Genomic DNA, 12,762 nt, shown 5'->3' on the forward strand with positions numbered 1-12,762 from the left:
GGCGCTGTGGCACGTTGCGCTGCGATATTCAGTTTCAGCGCCCTAAGAGGGACGCAGAGCGCCTCGAGCCTCGCCCCGTCTCCCTCTAGGGGCAATGAAACTGAATATCTGACGATCGCTAAAGCCTCGAATGCTACGCTAAATCCTGCGCTCAGGCGACTTTGGCGCCACTTTGGCGCCCCAACCCAATTTCTAGGCCTTTTTGTTTCCCTCGGCATGGGGCCTTCCAGAGCACAGCTGAATTGCGAATCTTGATATGTGGGGAATCTCAGGCACTGACCCATGCACTAGTCATCTGTGGCACAGTGTACTACACAGCTAGTGTCGCGATTTCTTTTTTAAGTTTAAAAAAAAATTGGATGTCAGCAATTTTGTTTTTCCAATTTTCACTCTCCTTTAGCCCTACCTTTGCTCAAACAAGATAAGTTCAATTTTTTTTTTCAAATTCGTGTGTCTTCACTCAATCTACGGCACAACAGTTTTATAACAATTAAGACCTTATCCTGACACTATAGAGGTCAGCGGTCATATTTGAGGACGACTATGATGCCCCCCTTGTGAATATGGCCAATTAACTACATGGCCCGGGTAACACGGAGACCTCTGTCTTATGTTCATTAATAAATAGACATTCTTATTATGAACACAGCTAGCTTTTGCTAGTTACTTTATTGAGCACATGTGGACTGGTACAGTATCTGTAGAGGCTTCCATCTTGACTGTTGCCTTGTGGGTAGCCTAGTGCCTCATGGGTAATGTAGTCTTAATATACATACAGCTGGGTAGTGTAGTCTTATACATACAGCTATATACAGCTCTACACAGCTCTACGGCTCCACCTAGTGTCCACTATAGAATGACATGTTATTGATCATTACACTCTGCAGTGTCCATTCCATCTGCTGACCATCCTCTTTCCTCTTTTCTTTACAGCTTCCTTTGCGTACACTCCAGCAGGTATGTTATGCAGCCATTTTATATTCTCTCATATTTTGAACCATTGCCTTGTAGTCTAAGGTACAAAGTCTACAATTGTGAAGGAAAGCGACAAAGCTCCAAATCCCATAGCCATTCCCTGGAGTAATACGTGCATTCCGCAGCCCAGCTTTTACACAGCAACATCCAGATGAGTTTTTTTAACAAATATGAGAAAATTACCTCCACTATTGTGGTTTAGTGCACTCCCATTAAAAGAGCTGCAAACTAATTCCTGCTGTCTTTTCAAATTAAATGATTTCTCTAGCATGCTAGCCCTCAGTCAGATCAATTTTATTCAGTGTATTGTGAACCTTGTGATGCTGCATTAAGTGCATGCTGGGAGAGCTGAGCTGTTTGGAAACCTGATGACAAAATGGCTGCCTGTCAACGTTGAGGAGAGAACTGGTCAATAAAATGGATTTTCTTTTCAAAGAACTGCTGTAAGCTTAAAAAAAAGAGAAATAAATTAACATAGATCAATCAGGCTGCTGGGTCTAGACACCAAAAAGACAGAAATGTAATGATTTTCATTACGTAAGATAACACTTCTAAAAGACAGTGGAGTCCAAAATGTAGGCCACATCCAACTCACAAGCCCTGACAATTCAGCCCTCAAAGCACATTTTTCTAATCAGTTATAAATACTGAATAGAAATTAAACACAAATTATGCTACAATATGGAAAAAGCGGTCTGCGTAGTGTCGCAACACAAGCCCCAGGCCGCCAGCTTTTTGGGATGCCCCTTTATGTGGGTGCCCCACAGTTATACACAGAGAAAGCCAAGGTGAGAGAGGCATAGTAATCCCCAGCTTGTACCTAGTGCAGGGGCCAGTTCCAGAAACCCCGAGAGATCCCGTGGCAGCGTTATGGGGGGCTTGGGCCAGATGTCACAGGTCTCCAACCCCGTTCCTCTTCGCTGGGCCTGAGAATTGGGCATTCCCCAGCGGTAATGAAGCGGGAAATCTATTGGAATAAGTGCAGACACAAAAACAAAAGGTTTTCCGAGATTATTGTTCAACCTTGTGCTCCCGGTGCGGAGCCACACCCAGCACATACCAGAAGATTGGGAGCGCACCGAGCCCAATTTTCCAACCAAAATGGCTGGCACGCAATGCGTGGCATGCGCCCAAATATCCGGCATGTGCTCGCGTGGGCGAGGCTCCCTGCTGTCAACGTGAAGTCAGGATATGTGGCCCCTTTGACTTCACTTTCCAATTTAGAAATGTCCAGTTTGCCCAAGAGCGGGACTGGACCTGTTGCAACCCTCGCCCGAGAACAGGTCACCCGGCAACTGTAGCTAATTAAAGTGTCTGGTGCCGAAAGACACAGGAAGGCAGAAGGGGCAAAAAAGAATCGCTTTACCATTGTAATGTTTTACAGACCGTTCCATGAAACATGGAATAGAGACTTGCATTTATATAGCACCTTTACAACTTCAGGACGTCCCAAAGCAGTTTACAGCCAATGAAGTACTTTTAAAGTGTAGTCACTGTTGTAATGTAGGAAATCTGACAGCCAATTTGCGCACAGCAAGATCCAACAAGCAGCAATGCAATAATGACCAGAAAATCGGTCTTAGTGATATTAGTGGGGGGATAAATATTGGCCAGGACACCGGGGAGAACCCCTGCTCTTATTTGAATAGCGCCATGGGATCTTTTATGTCCATCTGAGAGGACAGGTGGGGCCTCGCTTTAACGGCTCATCTGAAAGACGGCACCTCCGACAGTGCAGTGCTCCCTCAGTACTGCACTGGAGTCTCCGCCTAGGTTTTGCGATCAAGTCTCTGGAGTGGGTCTTGAACCCACAACCTTGTAACCCAGAAGCAAGAGTGCCTACCACATGTTATTAATATGAATTAGTCTAAGTTTTGATGTACCAGGGGTTAACACGACCTCCCTGACTTTGCTTGATTACTCTAGGGAAAATTCCCAGAGTTTTTCCTGAATTGGCTCCAGGTTTTTCTTTCTTCCTCTTTATCCTCTCCTAGAAAACAGCGCCACTGGAGGGTGGGAGGTCAGTGTGCAAGGTTGCATTCTGCACTGGAATGGGGCGAGCTTGATATACTTGATGGTCATCTTTCCACCCTACTTGTCATATGTGTTCATTATGGTTTAAGAATACAGTTTGTCGTAGAGGTTTAACTGGTATTTGCTTTCATGCAGTAGCTTTTCCACATGCGGAGGGCTCAGGCATCACGAGCAGCAGGTAAGTTACAATCAGCTGAATTAAAAAGAAATTCTACCTGCTGTTGGTTTTTAAGTAGCGACAATGAGCTGCGGTATTCACCTCCTGATGTCTCCTCGCAGGCCGGGAATCCTGAACGCAAACGTCACCAACTACCCCTGGCTGGCGGGCTCGTGGCCGGCCTCCAACCTGATGCGGAATGGCAACGGAAAAGAAGCCGCTGCCAGCTCCTGCATGGCAAAGCACGACGCGACGGAGAGGTTCTACAACGGTGAGTGAGGCACTGGGTTTGTACCGAGTGCCCACGATGGCAGACGAGGCACCCGTCACCACCCGGGTGCTTGTGTGTATGTAGGTTTTGAAGACGATATCTCTCCGGCACTATCCAGTGCTTCGGCGCTGTGCGAATGATCCCGGGTGGGGAGTGGGAGAAGCCACGTTCGCAGGGGCCGCTGGCCACCCCCTTGCGATGACAGCTTTTTGATTTTTCCCACCCGTGCTCCCTATGGGCACGGCTTCCCGCTGGGAGCGCAGCTTCAAGCAATCACGTCTTTACATTCCTTCCTCAAACGACTAATGAAATGGCACACGTGCGTGTCAGGTTGCCGGTCAGGAATTTCACAAACGGAGGCGGTAGTGCCACATGTTGGCGCGCATTGCTGTACCAAGCCTTTTAAAAAAAAGTGTATTTTTGGGATATGGGTGTTGTTGGCAAGGCCGGCATTTATTGCCCATCTCTAGTTGACCTGAGAAGGTGGTGGGGAGCTGCCTGCTTCAGCAGTTTGATTCAACGAAGTGACTAGCTAGGCCAGTTCAGTTGTTGTGGGACTGCAATCACATACCCTCCCTAAAGGACATTAGTGAACTGGTTGGGCTTTTTATTTACAGCAATCTAACAGCTTCATGGTCATTTTTACTGATACCAGTGTTTTGTTTCCAGATTTTTTAAACAGAATTCAAATTCTCAAACTGTTATGGTGGGATTTGAACTCCCATTTTACTAGATTATTAGTTCAAGGCCTAGTGGATTACTAGCCCAGTAACATAACCACTACACCACTGCACCCAAGCGTTTGTCGTACCTGCGGTCCCTACTGTGCTGAATTCCTGTTCTTGTGTGTGATGCTGTGGGGAGCTGCCAAGCAGATGCCATGGGCCTGCTATTTACGGGGAGGCGGGGAGTGCGTAAGCGTGGGGAAAACCCGGCTAGGCCGGGGGACGAGGAGGCACTTGCCTTCTGGAGCCGGCAGCTCCCGCCTCCATTCCGCTGCCGGGTTTCCCGAGCCCTGGAAAACACGGCCGGCAACTGTTACATATAACTCAGGCTACCAATTGCACTGTGGGAGCCCGATTTAAATATGTTAATGAAGTGTGCCACCTCTCGAGGGCGGGTTGGGCACATGTTCCCAATTTTTAAATTTTTAACCCCCCCGACCTTCTTCTGCCCATCTGGGACTGAGGGGAGGTGACCTTGGCTGGATTCCATGTATCTTTCTCCAAGGAGAGAGGTAAAATGAAAGGAAGAATCCGCCCCTCTACGTTGTATGTCAACATGTTCATCATATCTTTGGGGCCCAGAGCCAGTTAACAGCAGATCCTGCCAATGACTCAAGACGCTGTAGCGTGAAAAATCTGCATTTATATAATGTCATAACACCTCTTTGAGACACCTTAAAGTGCTTCTTATATGCCGAATTTCTTTAAAGTGCAGTTACTGTTGTTATGTGAGTAAACACAACAGACATTTTGCACACAAGAACATTCCACAGTTAGTGAGATGGATGACCAGTGAATTTATCTTTTTGATGGCATTACTCAAGAGAGCAATGCTGGCCAGAACATGCATGAACTGTCCGGTCTTTTTCAAACAATGCCGTGAGATCTTTAATATGCTACAGGAAGTGTTGGAATGGGCAGGTTGGATAGATCTTGATTAACGTCTCATGCATTTTCAACAATGCAGCGCTCCCTCAGTACTGCACTGTATGTTTTGTTAAACTTATATAGAATCTTGGTTAGACCACACTTATAGAGCACTGTGCACACTTCTGGTCTCCATATTATATAGAGGCACTGGAGAAGGTGCAAAAAAGATTTACAAGGATGATACCAGAACTAAGATTATACCTACCACGAAAGACTGAACAGGTTGGGGCTCTTTTCCCTAGAGAAGAGAAGACTGAGGGGTGACCTGATAGAGGTCTTTAAGATTATGAAAGGTTTTGATAGGGTAGACGTAGAGAAGTTGTTTCTATTTGTGGGGGAGTCCAAAACTAGGGACCATAAATATAATACAAAAGCAAAATACTGCGGGATGCTGGAAATCTGGAATAAAAACAGAAAATGCTGGAAATACTCAGCAGGTCAGGCAGGATCTGTGGAGAGAGAAACAGAGTTAACGTTTCAGGTCGATGACCCTTCGACCATAAATATAAGATGGTCACTAATAAATCCTATAGGGAATTCAGGAGAAACTTCCTGCGACAGTACTGAAACAACCCTTATGAAACAACCCTATATGACTGACCGTGGTAAACTATCCCTCCTCATCCTTTTCAACCTGTCTGCAGCCTTTGACACGGTTGACCACACCATCCTCCTCCAACGCCTCTCCTCCATCGTTCAGCTGTGCGGGACTGCCCTCGCCTGGTTCCATTCTTATCTACCCAGTCAAAGCCAGAGAATCACCTGCAATTGCTTCTCTTCCCGCTCCCGCACCGTTACTTCAGGCCCCTTTAATGGGCGTGCGGCCCATTCAAAATTCTGCGCATGCACGGTTTTTCTATTGAAAAGCCGATGAGCCAGCTGCGCGGGACATTAAAGGGAACATTGTTCAGGAGCCCCCCAAGGATCTATCCCTGGACCCCTCCTATTTCTCATTTACATGCTGCCCCTCGGTGACATCATCTGAAAACATCGTGTCAGGCTCCCCATGATGACACCCAGCTCTACCTCACCACCATCTCTCTCGACCCCTCCACTGTCTTTAAGTTGACATCGAGCCACATAAGGAGATAGTAGGACAGGTGGACAAAGAGATAAGTTTTAAGAAAAGTCTTAAAAGAAGGGCGAGAGGTAGAGAGGCGGAGAGGTTTAGGGAGGGACCATGGGACTGGAAGGTGGGAGAAATCACAATGGACCCCAATTGGGTGCATTTCAACAAGGGGTCATTAGACAGCAACCAGGAGTGGGAACTGTGGCGGACTTTAACCCCCACATCCAACCCAGAGTGTTGAGACCAACTGTAGCCCATTTTACTGCCACCCTGGGACCTTCATGCTATGTATGGCCCCATGCCATATCAGATGGTGCACTTACCAACTGAGTCATTGGCAGAGCTCCCGGTGAAAGGTTTACTAGGCTGTCCTTTGCTGAAAGATAGTCTTCGCAGCAGTGGGAAGCAGGTGTATTAGGCTCTGTTGGATCTTCTGTAATACATTTTTATTCCACTTGCCTCCTGTTGAGGCTCACCTGCAACATGCAGGGCCCAGGTGTGTGAGTGCAGTAGCCCAGTGTAACTCGCTCTCTGATTTCCTTATAGCCTTCCCCATCTGGAGATGAGCTTAGACTCCATTCAGCGCCAACACTGATGGAATGTCAGAGACTTGGGCCTCAATTCCGGGGGGAGGAGGTTGGGGGCGGGCGGCGGGAAGGGGACGCGTAAGCAGGCTTGATGTTCGATTTTTACGGCAAGGCCTCATTTAAATAAAACTTCCCGGACTGCCGTCCGACACACGGTCAGATTCACTAGCTGGCCGACGGGTGGGAGGCGGGATTTCCCATTTCAAGATATTAACCCCTTGATGACCCTTTCCTGCCCATCAGGGTGGTGGAGGTGGGTGGGGGGAGGGTTAAAACCGAGGCCGTGATGTGTGGGGAATGGCGGGCACTAACCTGCATCGCCACTGCACGATGCACGCCCTCTTTGTCACCTTCCCAGCACTAGACCCACCGTGGGCCTGGAGCTTTCCACAAATAACTCATGAGGCCCCACCACAAGACATCAGCCCCGCATGAAATCCTGTGCCATCAAAGTACCGACCTCTACTGATCTGGTGGGTCCCACCAATAGTCTCGAACAGTTTTAGGTCATTCACGTTAAGAAAAGCTGAGTGAATTATTGATGAGCACTTTCCGCTCTGTTGACCCGCGCTTCCTACGTGCTTTATTGACAAACATCATTGTGTTTGAATGTATTATATCCTTTGTGCCTCGACCCAGATGCTGGCATTTCCAACTATATTGCTCAGACAGAGAAGTTTGGAACGATGGTGTCGGACGGGCCCATCTACAGCACCATCGACTCCGCCAGCGACGAGATGCGCACGTTCAACGGGGCCTTCCCGCCTCAGCAGACCACGCTGTACGCCAGCACACCAGTGGTACCAATCGGAGTCCAGAACCAATACACGGTGGACCCTGTCAATGGGCACTGGGCCGCCCAGCCTGGACCCTCCAACACCCAGTACTCACAGCCCGAGCGCAGCAGGCAAGAAGCTGGTAAGATGTTTGAAAACTGGCATTATTTTATCAAATTGATGTTGAACCATGATAAAAACTTGTTGGAAATAGACAGCAGGTTCGTCAGCATCTGAAAGAGAAAGGGCGTTAATGTTTTGGGTTCGAGATCCTGGGGTTTGCTGCTGCTGCCCTGGTCTGCCCATGATTTGCTGCCGGTTCATTTTCACGGACAAGCAAATCAGGGCCTGGCGAGTGCTGAAGTAGGAAATCCTGTTCAGGATGTTTTACTATTTATTTTCCCTCACATGATTTCTCTTCCCCCTTGAGACTTCCCAAGCGGCAGGATCCTATCACTGGCTTCTGCCGATGCAGCTTCGTAGTCAGGCTCCAGGAACATAGGAGCAGGAGGAGGCCATTCAGCCCCTCGAGCCTGTTCCTCCATTCAGTGAGATCATGGCTGATCTGCATCTTAACTCCATCCACCCGCTGTGGCTCCAGATCTCTTTATACCCTTGGCTAGCAAAAATCTATCAATCTAAGCAGGAAATTCGGAGAAACAGTGGGAGGCAGGCAGAACCCCAGGGAATTTTTCAGGGGGCAATGTGTGTATATTTTTTTTTAATTTGTTCATGGGATGCTGGCATGGCCTGCATTTATTGCCCATCCCTAGTTGCCCTTGAGAAGATGGTGGTGAACTGCCTTCTTGAACTGCTGCAGTCCGTGTGGTGAAGGTACTCCCACAGTGCTGTTAGGGAGGGAGTTCCAGGATTTTGACCCAGTGACGATGAAGGATCGGCCGATACACTTCCAAGTCAGAATGATGTGTAACTTGGAGGGGAACTTGGAGGTGGTGGTGTTCCCATGCACCTGCTGCCCTTGTCCTTCTAGGTGGTAGAGGTCGCGGGTTTGGGAGGTGCTGCCGAAGAAGCCTTGGCGAGTTGCTGCAGTGCATCTTGTAGATGGTACACACTGCAGCCACGGTACGCTGGTGGTGGAGGGAGTGAATGTTTAAGATGGTGGAAGGGGTGCCAATCAAGTGGGCTGCTTTGTCTTGGATGGTGTCGAGCTTCTGGAGTGTTGTTGGAGCTGCACTCATCCAAGCAATCCTGACTTGTGCCTTGTAGATGGTGGAAAGGCTTTGGGGAGTCAGGAGGTGAGACACTCGCCGCAGAATACACAGCCTCTGACCTGCTCTTGTTGCCACAGTATTTATGTGGCTGGTCCAGTTAATTTTCTGGTCAATGGTGACCCCCAGGATATTGATGGTGGGGGATTCAGCGATGGTAATGCTGTTGAATGTTATGGGGCGGTGATTAGACGCTCGCATTTTGGAGATAGTCATTGCCTGGCACTTGTGTGGCGTGAATCGTACCTGCCACCTATCAGCCCAAACCTGAATATCATCCAGGTCTTGTATTATGTATATGTGTGTGTGCATGCGCGTTGTGGGTGTTTGTATGTATGTTGTGTCTGTGAGTTGTGTGTGTATGTTATGTGTGTGCATGTTTGTTGTGCATGTGTTCTTTATGTTACATGTACATATTGTGTGTGCGTTTGTGTTTTTGTGTTGAGTGAGTGTGTGTAGACATTGGATGAGGACATCAGACTCTCGATAGTCGAATAATCTGTTGCCACATGAGGAATGGCTACTCGGGTAGGGTGGCTGCCAGTGCCCAGGGTACCGTACTCAAGCATGATTCAGCACTCACAGGAGAGGAGGGGAGAAAATTGGCCTTCATCTTCTAGCATGTAAAAGATGACAGGTCTTACTAAATAATATTACTTTAATGTAGATAATGCCTTGTCGTGTCACTGAAATATCTCAACATGATTAACACTTAATTATTGCAGTGACTGTTGTTATGTAGTTAAACACAGCCACCATTCTGCACCAGCGACATCCCAGAAACAGTAATGAGATGACTGGCTGGTCAATCTATAGTGTTGGTTGATGAGTGTTGGTCAGTCACCAGGATACACTTGCTCTTCCAAAGGTCTTTAACATCCACCTGAACAGGGAGATGGACCTTTAAATGTCTCACCTGAAGGACACTTGAAGGGGCAGAGGAATAACATGTAGCAATCAGTCCAATCCAAGCCAGAAACAGATCGGGCAATCACTAGTGAAAGCGACAGCCTGGATACACTAACCAACCTTCTCCCTCCCACAGGTGGGAAAACTGGGAAGCAGAAATTAAATGCCAAACTGGTGAAAGCCCCACCCCTGAACTGGACGGATTTGCTGCCACCCCCTCCGCCCACTGTGGATGTCGACTCCTACGAGGATGAAGAGGAACTGGAGTATGGGTATGTGGCATGACGTGTGAGTGTTCGCTGTCAGTGCACTCGAGTGTAGGGCACAGAAACCTAGAAACATGTCTGGGCCTCTCACCCCGAGGCCTCGGTCTGAGGATCTTGGGGATTTTGGTGCTGGTTTGAACAAGTTTCCTGTGGGGTGCAGACCTAAAGCTGGCCAGAATTTGGCACCGATTGCCGCTACCTTGGCAACCTTGTTCAGAGAGGCCATGAGGGTGTGGGAAATCACGAGCACAAGAAATATGAAAAAGAAAGTAATTACTAAATAGAGTGAACAATGGGGTCAAATTTCCATGGGCTGTGATCCCAGCACTAACACTGGAATCAGGCCGCAGCTTTTCCATCTTAAGTAGGCATTACGACAATGACTACACTTCAAAAAGTCCTTCATTGGCTGTAAAGTGCTTTGGGACATCCTGAAGTCATGAAAGCCACTGTATAAATGCAGGTCTTTCCTTTTATTTTTAGGCCCCTGCATGCCTTTAGCGGGAATCTCGGTGATGACCGGTATCGCCGCTGTTAATATCACAATGGCGGGTTGGAGACAAGATCTCGCTTTTCGAGATTTTAACCCCTTGATCGACCCTTTCCTGCCTGTCGGGAGGTGGGGTGGGAGGGGGTTGGGTACAGCTGAGTAATCAGGTGTGGGCAAAGGTCTGCAACTCCAACCACTCTGAGATCCCTGACATACTACTGCCCTTAATGGGGTCTATTCAGCAACGGCAAGGCTCATGTGATTCCAGTATAATAGTGAATGAGTGAGAAATGCTTCCCCTTTAGTTTTTGTTCCTGAGAGTAAGTTTTGCTCCCATTTTTTTTTGAAGCCCTGGCATTGACGAGTGGTGCCCCCCACTCCCTGAGAGAACCTACTTAGTGGAAGGCGCCCACGAGGAGGAAGGCCCACCCCCACCACCTCGCGGAGAGGCATCATCTCCTGCTACTTCATACGGGCAGCAATCCACAGCGACACTGACGCCATCACCTCGGGAAGAAGCACGGTCAACAGGGCATGGGGCGACCGAGGACATTCCAAGACTGCATCAGTTTGAGATTCCACATCTACCCCGGTGAGCATGTTTACAAGCTGGTCACTATAAGCATAGTGTGCGATCTTGAAGGCTTTACTCTGCAACGATTGAAAGAGCTAACTAAAGAATAAGATTGAGAAGCGAAGGTTTGATTATTACACCAAGTGGTTTAATGGATTAAATGCAATTATTTTACTGTTTAAATCTTGCCAGGGCCTCGCCCATCTAGATCTCTGCGTTCCTTCAATTCTGGCCTCATGCGCATCCCTGATTTTCATCACTCCACCATTGGCTTTCAGTTGCCTAGGCCCTAAGCTCTGGAATTCCCTCCCTGAACCTCGCTGCCTCTCTACCTCTTTCTCCTCCTTGAAGTCACTCCTTAAAACCTACCTCTTTGGCCAAGCTTTTGGGCACTTGTCCTAATATCTCTTTATGTGGCTCAGTGTCAAATTTTGTCTGAAAAATGCTCCTGTGAAGCCCCTTGGGACGTTTTACTAAGCTTGTCGTCAATGCTGGCAAAGCCACATTTATTGCCCATCCCTAGTTGTTCTGATAAGGTGGTGGTGGGCCTTCTACATAAACTAAAAAGAACGAAAGACTTGCATTTATATAGAGCCTTTCACGATCACCGGACGTCTCAAAGCGCTTTACAGCCAATGAAGTACATTTTGAAGTGGAGTCATTGTTGTAATGTGGGAAACGCAGCAGCCAATTTGCGCACAGCAAGCTCCCACAAACAGCAACATGATAATAACCAGATAATCTGTTTTTGTTATGTTGGTTGAGGGATAAATATTGGGCAGGACACCGGGGAGAACTCCCCTGCTCTTCTTCAAAATAGTGCCATGGAATCGTTTGCGTTCACCTGAGAGCGCAGACGGGGCCTCGGTTTAACGTCTCAGCTGAAAGACGGTACCTCTAACAGTGCACTACCCCCCCAGTACTGCACTGGGAATGTTAGCCTCGCTTTATGTGCTCATGTCCCTGGAGTGGGACTTGAACCCACAACCTTCTGACTCAGAGGTAAGTGTGCTACCCACTTTTTTTTTTATAATACTTTATTGAAAATTAAGAACATTTACAACATCGTGATCATTACATTGTATGATACAAATCAATTCCACCGCCCTGCACAGCCATTCCGCCACCACATTTTAACATCAAAACCTGAAGTTTAATTTGTCACCTGTAACATATATTAATCGATTGTACTTTAAAAATTGGTTGTAAAATACTGTCCTTAAATTCCTTTCTGAATAAAACATCCACAGAGCCTTATAATGGTCTTTTAGCTTATATTTAAAATACTCTTTTAGATTGATTCTCCTCCCCTTAAAAAACAGAGCATTCCTTCTTTGCACAATCACGAATCTAGCCAAACTGAACATTAAATTAATTGCCGCTCCGCTAGACTCTGGCAGACTCTCCTGCAATCCCCATCTCAAAATTGAGTCCCACGGGATTCCCATTCTCGCTGTTCGGTCCCCACCCAGCAAAAAAGCTTCACACAACTGTCGAACGTAGTACTTAAAGTCATTTAACTGCGGACATAACACCAGTAAATGGGACAGAGTCTCATCCTGTGTCCCACTCGTCCAATCTTGCACAAGACCGTCATGGTAAAAATCCGGTTATGAGCCAATTTGAAATCCAGTTCAATCCATTCTGGGCATTTAAAATTCGCCCACACTCCCTTCAAAATCCTGTTGAAGTCCAGCTGCGGGTATATACTCTGCCAAAACTCCTGACCAGCAGGTGTCTTGAATCTCCATTCTCTGAATACCTCATAGA

General features: G+C 47.5%; 1 protein-coding gene across 6 annotated transcripts in view; it reads left to right on the top strand.

Annotated features, from left to right (window-relative positions):
* Window positions 1–12,762, top strand: part of robo3 (roundabout, axon guidance receptor, homolog 3 (Drosophila)) — a 594,316-nt gene that overhangs the window by 536,828 nt on the left and 44,726 nt on the right. For 4 of the 6 annotated variants that reach the window (XM_085968074.1, XM_085968069.1, XM_085968071.1 and 1 more), the window contains exons 18-23: window positions 934–957; window positions 3,145–3,187; window positions 3,289–3,437; window positions 7,388–7,666; window positions 9,799–9,934; window positions 10,768–11,010. In XM_085968074.1, the coding sequence (XP_085824200.1) occupies window positions 934–957; window positions 3,145–3,187; window positions 3,289–3,437; window positions 7,388–7,666; window positions 9,799–9,934; window positions 10,768–11,010 (874 nt within the window). The remainder of the gene's footprint in view (window positions 1–933; window positions 958–3,144; window positions 3,188–3,288; window positions 3,438–7,387; window positions 7,667–9,798; window positions 9,935–10,767; window positions 11,011–12,762) is intronic. The other 2 variants (XM_085968070.1, XM_085968072.1) reach the window with 1 other exon arrangement.

The sequence above is a fragment of the Somniosus microcephalus genome, chromosome 26, assembly GCF_052327205.1.
Source record: "Somniosus microcephalus isolate GS21.2 chromosome 26, FLI_Smic_1.0, whole genome shotgun sequence".
In the NCBI taxonomy this organism is placed as follows: Eukaryota; Metazoa; Chordata; class Chondrichthyes; order Squaliformes; family Somniosidae; genus Somniosus; species Somniosus microcephalus.